The sequence below is a fragment of the Blastomyces gilchristii genome (assembly GCF_000003855.2).
Source record: "Blastomyces gilchristii SLH14081 genomic scaffold supercont1.4, whole genome shotgun sequence".
NCBI classification, from domain to species: Eukaryota; Fungi; Ascomycota; class Eurotiomycetes; order Onygenales; family Ajellomycetaceae; genus Blastomyces; species Blastomyces gilchristii.
The window spans coordinates 4038883-4054725 of NW_003101679.1; the positions used below are offsets into that span (position 1 = coordinate 4038883).

A 15843-nucleotide genomic window follows, 5' to 3' on the forward strand; every position below is an offset into this window, starting at 1 on the left:
CTTGTTGCGGATTCAGATATGTACGGGGTTATGCTGTGCAAGATTGACTTGCATGTATTTACGTAGCTGGGAGGCCAAATCGGAGTGTGAATATGCGGAAAGAATGCAAATAAATGAAATTCAGGTTTATTGATATAGAATGAGGGGAATGCGAATTATTCATGCCGTTTCTGAGCTTTTCACCTCTCGAATCAGAGCTTTTCTAACGTGCTGTTACACAACTAAGTTACTCTATGTTCTGATAAAGCGGCCATTGGTTCAACAAGGGAGAGCCCCCTTTTTTCATTTTTCGCCAGGTGAGGTAGAAGCGATTCGGCACATGTAGTCATCAATCTATATAATCACTTACATGCCACATGAGCAACAGCTCAGAAGCCATAGATTCAGTCCAATTCATAATTTCTAAGAGCATAGAGGTCATCGCCAAACAATATTTACACATAAAATGTTGAAACCAATAAACACCTTTATAAAAGCCCGCCACTGCTACGATAAAGGAGCCTTAGCAAAACAAGTAATAAGACAGCAAGACATGAAAAGACAGCGTGGTATCATAAACATTAAAACATTCGTTCTCTTTGGTCCGAAAAACATCGTTGTACACTATACTCTGTAGGTCGGGGTTATAACCCCCTGCTCGAATGGCTCACCCTTGGAGCAAATCGTAAGAAATCCCACGCATAATTTGTTTTTTTTTTTATATTTTTTATTTTCGTATTCGCTTTCCTGATTTAGCAAGTTTCCCAAGTCGAGTCGTTAAGTTGGAGTCGCCGCGGCCCCATGGAGCTAGTATCGATACGGTCTTCATCTTCACGTGGTGGCCTAATAGGTCGGGATTCTCGATGCTGGTCATGGAGGCCTGGGCCAGTGGCGGATCCAGTGGCAGATCCGGTGGTAGATCCAGAATTCTTTGGGGATAGTGATAGTAAATTAGTGACTGCGTCAAGGAATTGGCGGCTTCGACGACAAGATTGTGGTCTCTTGAGTCTTGGTTCGGGAGGTGGGATAAAGGTAGGAGCATTTGCTGCACAAGGAGAAGCTGTAGCTGGTGCCGCTTGCATGCCTGTAAAAAACTCTCCCAACCTCCCATGCCATATAAACAGTCCTTAGGCGGTGGTTCAGGTGTTACAGTGCTTATTGTGTCTGAAGCTGTAGCTTCTGGAGTATTTGGGACGGAGCCAGGTTGGTCAAAGGGAAAGGGCTTTTGGGAATCTCGATCGGTTATGACATCTTCATCTCGTTCTAGCCGATGACATGGAGCCACCCTAGATCCTGATAAGCTGTTCTTTTCTGGATACCCGTTATTCGCATGAGCTAGGGGAGCGGGTCGGATTTCTTGGTAAGTTGGCATTTCCGCTTCTGTGTCAAGGCGAATCCCAACATCAGTTGCAAGATCAGCGTCACTGCCCCATTGGTGGGTTGTAATCGTAGCACTGCGGGAGAACTTTTGGTCACTAGCTTCACTGACAGAACCAATTTGGTACTTTTGTTTCTTCACACCTCTGTCTCGCATGAATGATCCAATAACAATCGCATTAGATATCGCCGTAGCGACTAGAACTTCGAGAGATGCAAATAGAGAGCGGTATTGCTGGTTTCCATGACGTTCAATCACGGCCGGTACACGGTAACATGTCATTACGACGAGGATCAGGGACAAGGAGAAGAGGATAGTGAGAGAGAGTTTTCGCCTTGTAGGCATAGTCGAAGCAAATATGATAGGAATCGGAAAAGCGACGAGAAGGATATCTGTAGCGGCATCACAGGCACCCATGGCCACCAGGTGTGCATATCCCTGCCGGCATTCGGGTGCGGGCATCGGGCTGACCTGCCAGTAGTCCTGGAATGGTTGGCATTCCGCTAATGTGGAAATTACCACTGCAGCAAATGTAACAACAAGGAAGAAACGGATAAAATTCAACATCAGTTGAAAGGAGCGCCGCCAGGTCTGCGCGGTGAGTCGTGTGAGGAACTCAGCGATGGTATATTTAGCAGTCCAGATGCTGAGGAATATGATTATTAGTCGAGAAACAATCTTCTGTAGGCGAGTTGAACTACAAGGGATGCGCTGCGACAAAAGCCTATCTAGAATTGCTGAGAACTTACAACAGCGCATAGAATATCCTTGCTCCCAAAACCAGCCCGCTTCCAATCTCCCGTCGACGAAGCTGAATATCTGAAATATTTGCTGCAATCATGTTGTTCGTGCCGTAAAGAAGAACCAAATGGACCAGTCCCATGCGGATGAGCAATGGGATGACACTGATGAGCATAACCCAGTCTTCCGGGAACAGAACTTGGGTTCGAATATACCGGCCAAGAATTCGAACAAAAATAATCGCGAGGGAGAACCCGGTACACCACCAACTAACCAGGAGAGTGGGTATCACATCCCACCTGGTTAGCTCGTCAGGCGCATTGCTCGAATACATTCGAGTAACAACCCTCGATATACTGTTATGAGCGCCAGATCTTTCGGCGTGAGAACCGGGGGGGTGATGGTATTATGACCTTCCGCCTGGTCAGCTTCACAAAGTAAATGGCACCGGCACTGGTGCACGTTCCAGAGTTTTCTTCCCTCTCCGAACGCCTTTCCTGTAGTTGCTCTCGGATGGCTATCTTCCAACCCCCATCAGGTCAGAGTGGTGTGCGCATTTAAGGTAGCTCAGGTTAAAAATGGATAAGTTGCATCGACAATTCAAAGGAGAACGTCCTGTCAAAAGAGGGTGGCACCGTTTAACAGTGCTCGTGAGCTATGTTTCACGGGAGATAACATATGTTGGGAATCACGGGAAGGGTTACAATGTGGGAAAACACAAGGCAAAACGGCAGCGTGTCGGGCAAAGGTTGAAAGTATTTATGGACCACTTGAAGATTCTAACGATAAGAGGTCGTGGGATGATTTCTTGGTAAGCTGGGGATAGGGAGGACTTCTGAAAGAACAAAGGAGGGCTCACTGATCATGCAATCTCCAGAAGCACAAATATTTAAAGTAGATGGCAATGATGAAGAAAATAAGCCCTGGGGATGCGGAATGCAATAATGCAACGTCATCCCAACCGAATAAAATGTCGACCAGGCATTCGGGAAACCAAGCCTTGTACTTCTCAGTACAAATAAATTCTACTACTGATAGTGTTGCGATTTCCAATACTTTGGAAAAGTACGGATAGGAACCATAAAGGAAAACCCAAAGTAGCTATTCTAGCTGAAGAGTTCATACTAGCAGTTGAATTTTTCTTGTAATCATTTTGACAAGCCTGCAAGGGTAGGGAGGGTATCGATGAAATAATTGGGCCTGCTTGTACTTCGGGCTCTGCCAATTTTGTTGCTCGGAGCCGCTGACTTCTGGAATGTGGCGGTCTGGTAACCATGATCTCTGACAGGTTAAACAGACGGCCGAACATATTTCTTAATCACATCCAAAGCCAGCAAGCAGGAGTGACCAGACGTGCGCTAAAATAAGAAGTCGGGGATATGAACGAGGTGATACTCATTGTTATACAACAGTATTTTCGTTGCTCTCGTTGCTTTCGTTGCAGGCCCGTTAATTGCGCCGTCTATTGGGCCCGGAATAGGTTATAGGTACACCGCATGCGTAGTATCACGCAGCAACGAACCGGCCTAGGCGACTTTCTGGGGGAATTTTTGGAGCAACAAAGTATTTTATCCCTTAGTTCCGGAATTGCTATATCGATAAAGATAAGAGCATAGACTGTGTGGAGATAATATTGTTGAAATATTACCCTGTCGATAGAAAAGATAGCGGCTGATAAAATGGGCATGAATGGTTTGTTGAAGGGCTTAAATATGCCAAATGGCGGCCCTTGCGGTGCTCTCTCGCGCCACGTAGTAACATACCGCGACATCAAATGTAGCTGTGAAGATTATTAGGTCGTCGACAGGCGACAGTGTTAGCAGCCTGTAACAATAAGTAGTTGGGACGTTTTCGTTCTTTATCCGTCCCTCAGGAGGTAATTTGCTTTTCTCAAGCCATAATGAGCAACTTCGACCACTTTTTCTCCTGACGCTGTTTATATATTGCGCATTATTATGCGTTTTTAATAAATAATTCCCTGTAACAGGACAGGCAATTAATATCTGAATGGTTTCGAATCTGGCTGTGAGGGCTGCCGTTTTCCTGGACATGTTTTACTTCTCACTGCCCTGGCATACATCTGACGGGTGGGAAACGACCGCTGGCAGCTGGCATATTTGACCACCGAGGTCGCGGTAACGGTATCTTGAGGGCCCATCTGCAACATGGCCAATGTATCATGGATCGACCCAAGCACGTGGGGTGAAGGCGCGAGTCGAGGAACGACACACCTTGCTAGGCGGGTGCAAAACTCCTAGAGCCAAAGAAAGGGACGTTCTTCGGTTACATAAAAGTGGGATTATTCGCAAATCCAAATTTAGAACGCACCTGATGGAAATTGACCAAGTCGGAACTTTTGGAGCGAAGACGTTTTGTGCGACTGCTGGTGACTGGTGACATGTCAACGTGAAGTATTTCCTGTGGTTGAAAACCGCCTGAGCGAGCTTTTGGCGTCCTTGGATAAATATCCCAGCCTGGATTTGGGACGAATCAGGTTAGCGCAGAAAATGGTGTAAGGTGCGAAAGGTTTCAAGACAGTCAAGCTGGTTATCCTTGATCACCTCAGTCTTTTTTCTGCTTTACAATGTCAATATCATGCTCAGAGAGCAGCAGACGAATCGTCAGGAGCTCAGCAATTGCCTCCAGTCGGCAACAAGGCAGCTGAAGGCAAATCGCCAGTTTACGTCGGGGGAAACACGGTGATAAAATTCCAGGCAGAGCATTTTTTAACCGCAGAGATGGGAGTGAGGATGACATCTGCACCTATTGATTGATTGTATGCAACCGACCGTTTGTGAGAATGACCAAAACTGATTTGCTTCAAGTTTTAGTAGGTTACTCCTCTAGGCGATTCCGCAGAGAACAAAATAACAAGACCACCAATAAGTATGACAATCTTGTGTCATTTTCCTTTTATTCTCCTATAATTAAATTATTCCCTTTTGTCCAACCTGCCTTGAAATTCAGCGCGATTCATCCCTCCCTTCCTTCTTTTCCCCTTCCGGATATCAGAAACAGGAAAGCTTTTGAAGGCTTTCGCTCTTGTGTAAGCATGAAAGGTTAAGCTGATGCAATCTGACAATCAGAAAGCTGAATCAAAAAGAAAACGGAAATTGCGTAGTCTACACGCCCAAACGTTACAGCGATGCAATCAATAATTAAAAACTCAAGGTAAAACATATCAAACAAAGCTCCCTTCCCGACACCGTACGCCATTCTGCTCGTCGTGAATAAATAGTAAAAGTAAAGCGCGAAGACTACCCGAAATAGGGTAACGCTTACAATTTCGTCCATAAAGATTGGTGGTATACCGATGATCTGATAGAGAGGACAAAGGCGAGGTTGTGTGGGGCCGGTCCATCCACCCTCCCATTTGGCTGATTCTTTAATCAGCGAGGAGTAAGGGGTAAGAGACACAGTCTGATCCTTCAAAGTCCTGCTCATCCGTCAAATAATCCGAGTCGGGGTATTTTGCCAAGGAGGAGAGGCCAGGGTATTCCGCGTTCCCTTATGGAATACCAGTTCATACATTATGCAACACCTAGACATGGATGCGCCCGTTTAGGTAACCCAGCGGTAGCTGGCATATCGGCCAGCCGTTTCACTCTTTCTAATGATCTTCACAACCTGTCCTCGTCGCAGACCTAGGTATTTCGCCACGGGGTCTCCACTCTGGATACGCGGAAGCTGAGATTCCTTTAACCGATATCGTTGAAGGAGCCGTTTCTTCTCCTCCGCACTTAGAAGAACGTGCTTGGGTACTAACTCGTGATGTGTAATGTTGACTAGGAGTTCCTGTTCTTGAAAATGTTCGCAGAAACGGCCTGGTATACTATTGAGAACTCGTATGGCGGATGGGGAAATTGGCGTTTGGCTAATGAAGATGCCGGTGTGGTAGTTTTGTTCGTCTATGAAATGGTTAAACGCACGGACTTGTTTTGTTCCAACGCTGTGTATATCGGGACAGAATTCAACGTAAATAGTACCGCACTCGGGGACTGGGTTTGGTTTTAAAGTTGTGGGGAGGGGAGTGTATCTGTCCATCATTGCCTGTGAAGGCCGGGCGCTGATTTTCATCTTATTGCGACTATCCACCCACCGCAAACCAAGGCGATCAGTACTCTGTGCAGGAAGAGCAAAAATCGGTAATAACACGGAAACACATATTGTCACGTACTCAGGAAACCCAAGCGCGTCTGAATATCGCGTTCTGAACTCGTCGAGAGGAATTTTTATCTCTTCTTCGGTCACTTCGTAGCCCTGAATACAACACCCAAAAGCGTATCAGCAATCGCACATATATAGGGGGCGCGAAACGGGAATTAAGGCATACCCGATCAGCCAGCATCTCGAAAACTGTTCTCCATGTGCGCCAGAGCCTCGTCATCTCACGATCCGCGTCCGCAGACGCCCTCGAGTATTCTTCATCCGCCATGGCGAGCTAGGCTCGTTTGCCGTGTTCCGTAAGAAGCGGTTTAGCCTTGGAACAAAATAAAAATATAGAACGAAGGAAGTAGACCAAACCGCGTGTATGGCGGAGGCAAGCAATAGGTTTGACGTGGAGCCTGATGTTGGTGGAAGGTGTAGAAATGTCAATGTCAATGTCTGATTTTTTTCTTTTCGGTGGTGGCTTGGTTTGGCTGTACTTTCTCGAAAAATCGATGCAACGCCCAAAGAGGCTAGGCGCACAGGCCACCCCGTTGTGTTGCGGCCAGATTTATTCCCCGTGTTGATTTTTTTTTTCCCTTTTCACCAGATTCCGCTGCCGTCCGCCCTGTCGTTAATATTCCTGTAGTGCTGCAATCTCAATTCTCATTGCCAGGTTCGCGGTTTGTTCTTTATACTACAACCCACTTAGGCATTGAACAGCGCTACGTTGTTCTACGGAATTCATTACGGCACGATCTACATTGGTTCTGTCCAGCACATCTGTCCACAATGGCCGCTGATACCAAAGCCCAGGCTCCGTCGGATGGGCACAAGACAAGGCCTGAGAATCCCAGCGAAGAGGCCTATAAGGCTAATCTGGCTCGTGCGGAGAATGAATTGGCCTCTATCCAAAAGAGAATGGTACGTGTAACCGCCGCTTTCTACGTACTGCGCCTTTCCTTGGCTTGATACTGACTGTAGACCATATAATATAGGAAGAGATAAAGGCCAAAATCAATGTGGCCAAACCAAACAACCAAGACTCTCCAACCGCTAAGAGGGCTCAGGAATTGCGTGCTGAACTTGCCTCAATCCGTCAGCAACAGCAGGGTTTCAAGGCCTCTCGAAACAGTATCCAGGAAAAGATGAATGCTCTTGAGGCCAATATCAAATCCCGTGTTGCTGAACAAAAGGCCTCGCGTTCCCGCATCGCCTTCAAAAGTGTTGATGAAATCGACAAGGAAATCCAACGGCTCGAGAAGCAAGTTGATTCAGGCACCATGAAGTTGGTTGAAGAACGGAAAAACCTCGCTGAAATCTCGAACCTCAGAAAGCAACGAAAGGGTTTCTCTGGCTTTGAGGAATCTCAAAAAGTTATTGACGACTTGAAGTCACAGCTCAGCGAACTAAAGAAATCCCTGGACAATCCAGAGGCCAAGGCCCTGAGCGATAGATACTCCACGATCCAGCAAGAGCTAGACGCCATGAAAGCTGAACAGGACGCTGCTTTTAAGAACTTGAACGCTCTTCGGGACGAGCGCACAAGGATCCATGGCGAGCAGCAGAAGGCGTACACCGCAGTCCGGGAAATTAAAGATAATTATTACAAAGCGCGTAGAGCATATAAGGAGTACGAAGATGAACTTTACCGCATTCGTCGAGAACGCCAGAAGGCTGAACGGGAGTCATATGAGCGGGAGAAGAAGAAGAAGATTGCTGATAAAAAGCTGGAAGAGGCTTCCCGGCCAGCCTACACTGATGAGATCCTAACCGCCCAGGGCCTCATTCGACACTTTGACCCCTCGTACGATTTCTCTACTTTGGGCCTGGAAAAGGATAAGAAGGGACGAGGTGGTGGTTACCGTGCCGAAGTGGGACGCACTGTTGATGCATCTGATCTGAAGGGCATCAAGATCATAAAGAAAGATGACCGAGAGGAAAATTACTTCATGGGAGGCACTGGCGGAAAGAAGGGTAAGAAGGGCAAGAAGAACTCGGCAGCCAGCTCTCCAGCTCCCGCCCAATTCAACCTCTCTTTTGGTGTTATCGAGGATTTGGCAAGCGTCAAAGCAGACCCCCCAATGAGCCAAGCGGATGTTCCAGCCCTTGTTGCAAAACTAGCTGAGAAGATCACCAACTGGAAGGCCCAGCAGGCCGCTAAGACCGCTGAGGTAAAAATTTAAATCTTTTTCAGCGGTAGAGCCCAGTATGCTTTTAGTCGTGCAGCGAAGCTAACTTTTTTTCATAGAACATCAAGAAGGCCCAAGAAGAAATCGACCGCCTCGATGAGGAGGATACAAACGCCAAAGAGAAGCAAGCGACAGATGCTGCTCGCAAACCTGCTATCCAGAGCGAGGGTGCTAATGGGCACGTCTCTGCTCCTGTGGAGCTTAAGCAGGAGAAAGATGCGGTCGCCGATGCAGCTGGAGAGCTTCAGAAAGCCTCCCTGGAGGTTTAAATGTGATAAACGACAGATCTAACCTGGCAGTGGAACCTACAGCCCCCGGTGCGAACCCAGCTCGTCCGTATAATTTTTTATTTTATTTTCCAATTCTTGGATATATCATTCGGTTGCTCGCCCTCCCTTTCTTTCTTTCTTTTTTCTTTTTCTTTTTTCTTTTTTTTCCTTTTCTTTTCTTTTCGTCCTTCCTTCTACAAACACAATGAGCTGGATGTACTCTTTGACGGCCTTCGTCTCCGCGCAGTGAACAAAAAAAAAAAAAAAAAAAAAAAAAAAAAAAAAAGGGAAAAATAATAGTGATGGATTGTTTAACTCCGCTTTCTAGTTTGGTCATTTTTCTTGTCCTTGTCAGGCAACCCTGATAGCTAACATTGATACACTGTTTCTATATATATATCCATATATATATATGAATAGATACCTGTTTTGTCCCTGCTTTCTTGACGTGTATTACGATCATGTGGAGCTTGTATCCGTTTCTCCTCTTTTCTGCTGTCGTTTGTTTTCTCGTTTCCTTCCCTTTAGCATATTGTATTATTTTTTCAGTTCTGCTCCGATATCAGCGTATATAACATTGTTATCATTTTATTTATTCAAAGTCACTATAATATTCGTCTCTTTCTTTTCCGTTTTCCTATCCCGTTTTGATAACAGATGATACCAGGGCCCAGCCTTCACCCCGGGCCTATTTGCTCTATTCCAGTATGTTACGTTACTTTGCTTCCTTGAGGTGGCTTCGTAGGACAGGCTTGAAAGCGCTTTCCACTTGTCCACTTGAGACAATCACTCACTGCCTCTCAAGGCTTGTCAGTGCTTATTCCCCAACTTTATCCCGTTATTCAGCCGTCAACTCTGGCCAAGTACCTAGTTCCTCCCGCCATATTTCGACCATTTTCTATCCATCTCCAAAGGTTATCCAATATGTCCACCTACAGCGTCCCACACCGCACTAGTTGACGGCAGTGTATCATTTTTTCCATGGTAGATGGATATCGACTATACCCTTCCAAACACAAATCTGGCCCATGTTGGTGTCAACCGCTTTAATCCCCATCTCCGCCCCACCGACTAGGGTAGCGTAGGTCTAGCTAAATGCGCACTGGGAAGTCTCGATGTAGCTCTAGTGGGTACGTGTAGGTGTGTATAGCATACACACTTTGGTCGATCAGGCACTTGGATAGTATTCATATATAGTTAACGTACTACCCTCCACCCCAGACTACGACTCTATAATCGATAAGCGATGCATTGCCAGGCATGGCTCCGGATTCCTACAATTGAGAAGGCGTGCAGGTATCAATCAATTCCAAGTGTTCCACTTCCTTGGGTCATAAAGCAGTCTATCAATTATTGAACGGCCAAAGAGATCATTCGAAAACGTAATCGAGCAAGAAAGCAAAAATTAAAAGAGCGATGTTGGGAGACTTCCCTTTGAAGGACAGAATCGCGGGAATTACCGGCGGCGGATCAGGTATTTTTAACATTTACTTCCTAAACCCCCGAAGGATAAATAAGAAAAAAGCCCTCAAGCTAATCGATAGAGCGAAATTAAGGAATCGGCCTCTCCTTCGTCAAACAAGCACTATCCCTCAACGCCAAAGTGCTCATCGGCGGTCTAAGACTTAATGCAGAGGCTCAGAAGCTCGTTTCCCGGCAAAAATAATCTTAATAAGAATGGTGATTCCGGGCGCCATTCCGTATCCATAGCATTTGTACCATGCGACGTAACGAAATGGGACGGGCTACAAAACCTGGTCGAGAAAGTGAGGGAGATATTTGGGGATATTCCAGATGTATATGAACCATATGGGGCGCCATCTTTGAGCCGGTCTAGTACCCCTTCCCTTCTCTTCCCATTACACGGTCATTCTTACCCTCCATTTTACCTTCATTATTCATTCCATATTATGTGGGCGGTCCCAATGTGTCCCAATTTGCCGACGCAAAAAGAAAAATCTGGAGAAAGGAAAGAAAGGAGAAAATCGGAGAGGAAAATCATATACAATACATCACGAACAAAAAACAGCAAGACAAGCCAAAGCCTATATTTACACACCTCCATCGCGTTATATATCCATGGCTAGCCCCGCTCCAATTTCTGGCTCGACAGCGAGCAGGAAGAAAACCGCCACGGAACGCTGGACACCAACATATCTCATCCGATAAAATTCACGCGTATGGCGGTGCGCGCGCTGCTCGGGCGGAAGAAGCAGGGTGTTGTGCTGCTCATAGCCTCCGTTGCCGGGCTGGATGAGGTATATAGAGTAAGCCGCTATATGCTGCATCTAATCATGCAATTGTAGGGTTTGTGAAATCCATGGCGGTAGCGGAGCAGGGTTAAGGTTGTTGGGATCTGTCCGGGGTAATCTTTTTTTTTTTTTTTTTTTTTTTTTTTCTTGTTTTCTCTGCGGTTCCTGATTGCTAGCTAACTTGGACTGGGAAATTTGAAAAGAATCACCGACACCCCTATCTGGGACAACGACGAAGAATTATTGTCATACTTCTGGTCTGATAGGGCACAGATGCTGAGGCCGGAGCTCAGCGCCGCATCCATGGTGGATCTAATTCAGAAGGGCGAATATACCTGTGGTACTATATTTTTGGAGGCTGGGGAGGTTAGCAAAGTATCTTTAAGGGGTTGATAATGATCCTGGGAATATTGGGAAGATAGAGGCGTTGCCGGGAGTGAAGACAGTTGGCAAAGTGATGAAGAGTGAGATGGAGAAGTTATGATAGCCTCTAGAATTTTATGGCGCAATTCTTCTGCTTGATTTTGTTTTCTTTGTTGGGTTTTTATTTTTATTGTTTTTGCTCTTAACCATCGTAAAAATCAGGGTACGGGACGGGGAGTAGTTGGACATTATTAACATCTGAGTTAAGTTACGAATGATGACTGAAACAAATAGCTATTATGATTGCCGGAACAACCAATTAGTTAAAAGACGCTCTTTGCCGGGTTATGTACAGACCTGCATTCCTTGCCCTAGAATGGTTGGTAACACAGAAAATACCAATAGGGATAGGTGAAGGTTGTCCAATCATGCAATGCTCGTGAGGTAATGAATTCGGTGTCTGGAAGTAAAAGGTTCTAGATATATTAGATATATTGGTAGCGTAGATATAGAAGAACTACACTAGGGATCCCAATTAACTCATGAAAATGAAGCACTGTCACATGAAAAAAAAAGAGGCCTGAAAGCATATTAAATAAAATTGTATTCATGAGAGGTACAGAGTATGGTATACATGGACAAGTAGAGATACGAACAACAAGCGGTAAAAATAAATAGCAATAAAACAAGCAGGGACAATCGTTGCATATGAGCCATTTCTGCGCCTAGAAACAAATCAAAAATCAAAAATTAAAAATAAAATAAGGATAAGGAAAATAAGGAAAAGAAGTATAAAAGAAATGTTGATAGTACGGCGGGAGGGCTTGCCGCAAACTCCATCCATGGATCAGGCACCACTCCCTATGCACAATCTCCTGACGAACAGAAGTATATACCAACAAAACAGGCCCCCCGAATAATACATAACACATGTATACTATCCGGGTTTCTCCTCATCTCGTCTCTGCATCGCTTAACAAGGAAAGAAAAAAAAACAAGAAAAAACGAAAAAAAAAAAAAAAAAAAAAAGAAAAGAAAATGTTTAAAACAGAATATCCAAGCAGCAGCAACACGCCAAACCGGCTAACAGGCCGGCACAGAGGCCGCCTCCCGTTCCGCGACTGCTACCTCTATTGTCGACATAATGTCCTTGAGGCGATGGCCCGCCCTGGGGTGCATAGTACATAGGTTGTTGCTGGTAACCCTGTTGTGGTGGATAGTATTGCCCTTGTGGTTGGACGTACTGTTGGGGCTGGTTGTAGTAGTCTGCAGCGGCGGATTGGGGTTGGCCATATGGACCTGGCTGGGGTTGATAGGGCCCTGCATCTTGGTGGACGGGTGGTGGGTAGGATGGGGGAGCACCGGCTTTCTAGAGACGTTTTAAGATAGAGTTAGTATTGGGATGGGTCTAGGGGGGAAAGTTGCATGTTGGTTTTGGCATGGGTGTTTACGAACGTCAGCCATTTTTTGTTCTTTTATTGATGGTAGTAGGTAGAGTTGTCTCTCTTGCTTTTCCACTTATTTATTTTGTGAGACCAGTGAGCGTGAGATAGTTTATGAAATGTGCTCTCGACAGTTATCTGCTTGGGTGGATCTGGATCCCCGAGGGGTTGACTATAGTAGGAGTGGTAGCGGGATGGCACGGTTTACGCGGTTGAAAGAAATAGAGCAAAAGGTTGGATATAGAAACGTTTGATCGATGTCACAGAAGGAACTGGAGGAGCAGAAAGATAAATGTGACCAATATATGTGGAACCGAAGATCGGCTTTATTATGGCGGGAGATTATTATTAGCGTTGGAGGAGCGAATGACTAATCCGCGTCTGGGCCTAGTGGCGCCAAGATGGATGCCAAGCCACAGCCCACAGCCACGCTGCCCGTGTTCAGCCGCGTCATCATTGGTGGGCCAGGCAGTGCAGTGCAGGCATCCGAGATCTGCGCCGGACTGTGGCCGATGCGATGGATGAAGCATGAAGCTCGCTCTCTGTGATGCCAACCAGGCCAAGGATTAATAAAAGTTGATAGAGATTTTTGTGCGAGCTGCATACGCAGTACATACATACCACCATCATGGGTAGCGCGGGGTTAGATAACACTACATTTGGATACGCTGTAGAAATCAAAATCTCCCGGCCGTAATAAAAACCGAGCATACGCTGTACGCTGTAGTTACGCTGTAGTTACTCCGTAGTTATACACCTTTGAACATGGTGCCAAAAGAAGTTGATCATGACCCACTTTTCTGGACCACAATGTTCAACTTTAGCACACTCACTCCACACCTCATACATAATAATACAACCCATATTACTGATAAAGACTGACTGTCCTCATTCCCCTTCTCAGTATCCAGCTTCTTATTAGTGTGTAGAGATGTAGATTGGAGGGTTAAAAACTGGAATTAGTATTAGAAAGACCTAGAATAGAATGAGTTAGAATCTCAAGAAATATGAAAAATCAATATTATTGAGAGAGTGTAGAGATAATAATGTGCGGGATATGTCTAGTACCACGTACTTTAAAAGCTAATGGGGAGTATACTGCCATGGGTCCACAGTTGAAATTGGTTGGAACCATTGCTCAGCTGCACCATGTTCAGTTTTGTTGGCAACCACGTTCAACTGTAGCCCGATAAAAAACCTTCACATCCAAATGCAGTCACCAGGTAATATCCCGATTTCCCTCTCTTGCCTGACTTCAAACCAACACATGCATTGCCAGAAGATATATCCCCTACAAAATTTTGAGAAATGTAAATTAAAATCAAATCATTAAGAACAACCGTATACCCCTAGGTAGTGTCAAAACAGGAAAACAGAACCACTCAAACATCCTTAGAACGCCGCTCGTTGGATATCATAATAAACACGGGGAAAAAAAGAAAGGAAAGGCCCATTCTTATCGTCGTCAACAGAAGCCAAGATGATTCGCACTTGGGCATGAAAGAACAACCGGAGAGGAAGGCGGAAAGAAACACCAGATGGGCTCCTAAGCACACAATAGCCGTATTGTGAAATCTCGGATTCCTCACCCAGAGACCTGGACGATGGTTCAATGATGTGTCTCAAAATCTCGAGACCCTGACCATTTTTGGATAATTCCAACATTCGATCAAGAAGAAAGGGCGAGCGAGGTTGAATACAGGGCAACTTTGGGAGTGACTTCTTGCCTCCCTTTGTGGGTCAGCCGCGAGTCATTGCCGCAGCATTCTCCCTGAATATCGGATTCGGTGAAAGTGAATTTTATATGCAAACAATGCACTCCGGTCGAAAAAGCAGCTAATACTCTCATCTCACAGATTCCATAACAACGCCTCAGAAAAACCCCCCCTTTATTAATGCCGTGCCCGTCGACCAGAACCTCTCCCACCTCCATACTGGCGGGGATCAACAGTCCGGTAAGACCCAGTGCGTTTGCTATAAGACCTCTCCGATTGCGACGGCGTCGACAATTCCTCAAACACCTCCACAACATCCTCCCCCGATGATGGCGAAGATGCACTGGAACTGAAAACCTCAATCACCTCCGGCCGTCGTCGATGTGATTGAGGGCGGCGAGGAGGCCTGCTGTCGTCTGTCACTGTCGTCGTGTCATCGATAACAGTAGTTCGGCCGCCGAAAATGAGGAATAGAATCCATATAACTAGCACGAAGCCGCCGACTGTGCCGACTACTATACCCACTACTGTGCCGGGGGAGGAGGTGAAGGAGGAGTAGGTCGACGGGATTGATATCATGCGGTCGCGGCGCTGGAGGTGGGAGGAGGAAGATGATATCGATTGTGTTATGTCTCTGGTTTTGGCCATGAGAGATATACCGAGGGAGGGTGCTGAGAAAGCATTGTGTTGGGATGATAGGGAGGCTCGTTTTTGTGGGTTAGACAAAGGATCTATCTGTGCGATATCTCGGGCGAAGTTTTGCAGGCTACCTGAGGCAGCTGTGAATAATGGTACAGGCGCCATTTTGTGGATAGGATTTGGTATTGACCATGAGATACCAAAAATGTATTGAAATAGTCACGGGTTTGTCTCATATGTAGTTAGCAGCAATTTTTTCAGATGCGTTTCTGGGAAGAGGGTCGGTGAGTCTGGGAGGCGGGACGTCCAAGGATGTATATAGGTAGTAGATAAAGAAGGGAGCTGGCTGTTTAGTTATATACTAGTAAAGGTGAAAACGAGTGCTGATACAACAATGCCAACAGCAGAAATGAGAGAAGAATAAAAAGATGAAAGAAGCAAGGCTAGAGAAAGAGAGCAAAGAAGAAAATATGAAGCTGGGTGCAATTGAGATCGAAGATGCAGCCGGGTTGGCAATATTTCTTGATTATTCTAATATTGGTTCCCAGCCTCATGTTTATTTGCGAATGGCGGGGGATGACATAGCGGGCTTGGCGTATCCTGGGTGGCTGATTGGTCGTGGCTAGTGCTGCCAAGACATTGCCCTACATTAGGCAAATCTAGCGATCACCGGCTGGGCGCAATCATAGAGGAATAGAATATATAACAAGGAGGGAATTTTATAGAA

General features: G+C 45.8%; 4 protein-coding genes across 5 annotated transcripts; 1 reads left to right on the forward strand and 3 right to left on the reverse strand.

Moving 5' to 3' along the window:
* Positions 1 to 11: 11 nt before the first annotated feature.
* On the reverse strand, positions 12 to 4599 carry BDBG_03037. Of its 2 annotated transcripts, XM_031721067.1 has the most exons (3): positions 4427 to 4528; positions 2107 to 4352; positions 244 to 2003 (listed from the first exon to the last, which is right to left on the reverse strand). In XM_031721067.1, the coding sequence occupies exons 2-3, from the start codon at positions 2430 to 2432 to the stop codon at positions 707 to 709; spliced, it is 1623 nt and encodes a 540-aa protein (XP_031577483.1). In that variant the 5' UTR covers positions 2433 to 4352; positions 4427 to 4528; the 3' UTR covers positions 244 to 706. The 2 variants fall into 2 exon arrangements, with proteins under 2 accessions (XP_002626860.1, XP_031577483.1); XM_002626814.2 differs by having other exon boundaries at positions 12 to 2003; positions 2107 to 4599.
* Positions 4600 to 4634: 35 nt separating this feature from the next.
* BDBG_03039 (DNA-directed RNA polymerase I, II, and III subunit RPABC1) lies at positions 4635 to 6728 on the reverse strand. Its single transcript, XM_002626816.2, has 3 exons — positions 6432 to 6728; positions 6276 to 6358; positions 4635 to 6185 (listed from the first exon to the last, which is right to left on the reverse strand). Exons 1-3 carry the CDS (start codon positions 6531 to 6533, stop codon positions 5660 to 5662), a joined length of 711 nt encoding a protein of 236 aa, XP_002626862.1. The 5' UTR covers positions 6534 to 6728; the 3' UTR covers positions 4635 to 5659.
* A 74-nt stretch (positions 6729 to 6802) lies between these two features.
* BDBG_03040 (nuclear segregation protein) lies at positions 6803 to 9634 on the forward strand. The gene is made up of 3 exons (XM_002626817.2): positions 6803 to 7168; positions 7243 to 8418; positions 8496 to 9634. The coding sequence occupies exons 1-3, from the start codon at positions 7037 to 7039 to the stop codon at positions 8703 to 8705; spliced, it is 1518 nt and encodes a 505-aa protein (XP_002626863.1). The 5' UTR covers positions 6803 to 7036; the 3' UTR covers positions 8706 to 9634.
* A 3954-nt stretch (positions 9635 to 13588) lies between these two features.
* On the reverse strand, positions 13589 to 15712 carry BDBG_03042 (uncharacterized protein). The gene has a single exon (XM_002626819.2). The coding sequence runs from the start codon at positions 15279 to 15281 to the stop codon at positions 14655 to 14657; it is 627 nt and encodes a 208-aa protein (XP_002626865.1). The 5' UTR covers positions 15282 to 15712; the 3' UTR covers positions 13589 to 14654.
* Positions 15713 to 15843: the final 131 nt, after the last annotated feature.

Bases quoted from the DNA above. Each gene is read 5' to 3' on its own strand.
- BDBG_03037 (XM_002626814.2), bottom strand. From the start codon at position 2,432: ATGTATTCGAGCAATGCGCCTGACGAGCTAACCAGGTGGGATGTGATA. The intron at 2,004-2,106 runs GTAAGTTCTCAG...CATATTCCTCAG, and splicing joins AGGATATTCTATGCGCTGTT to CATCTGGACTGCTAAATATA.
- BDBG_03042 (XM_002626819.2), bottom strand. From the start codon at position 15,281: ATGGCGCCTGTACCATTATTCACAGCTGCCTCAGGTAGCCTGCAAAAC.
- BDBG_03039 (XM_002626816.2), bottom strand. From the start codon at position 6,533: ATGGCGGATGAAGAATACTCGAGGGCGTCTGCGGACGCGGATCGTGAG. The intron at 6,359-6,431 runs GTATGCCTTAAT...TGTTGTATTCAG, and splicing joins TCGAGATGCTGGCTGATCGG to GGCTACGAAGTGACCGAAGA. The intron at 6,186-6,275 runs GTACGTGACAAT...GTGGGTGGATAG, and splicing joins GACGCGCTTGGGTTTCCTGA to TCGCAATAAGATGAAAATCA.
- BDBG_03040 (XM_002626817.2), top strand. From the start codon at position 7,037: ATGGCCGCTGATACCAAAGCCCAGGCTCCGTCGGATGGGCACAAGACA. The intron at 7,169-7,242 runs GTACGTGTAACC...CATATAATATAG, and splicing joins CCTCTATCCAAAAGAGAATG to GAAGAGATAAAGGCCAAAAT. The intron at 8,419-8,495 runs GTAAAAATTTAA...TTTTTTTCATAG, and splicing joins AGGCCGCTAAGACCGCTGAG to AACATCAAGAAGGCCCAAGA.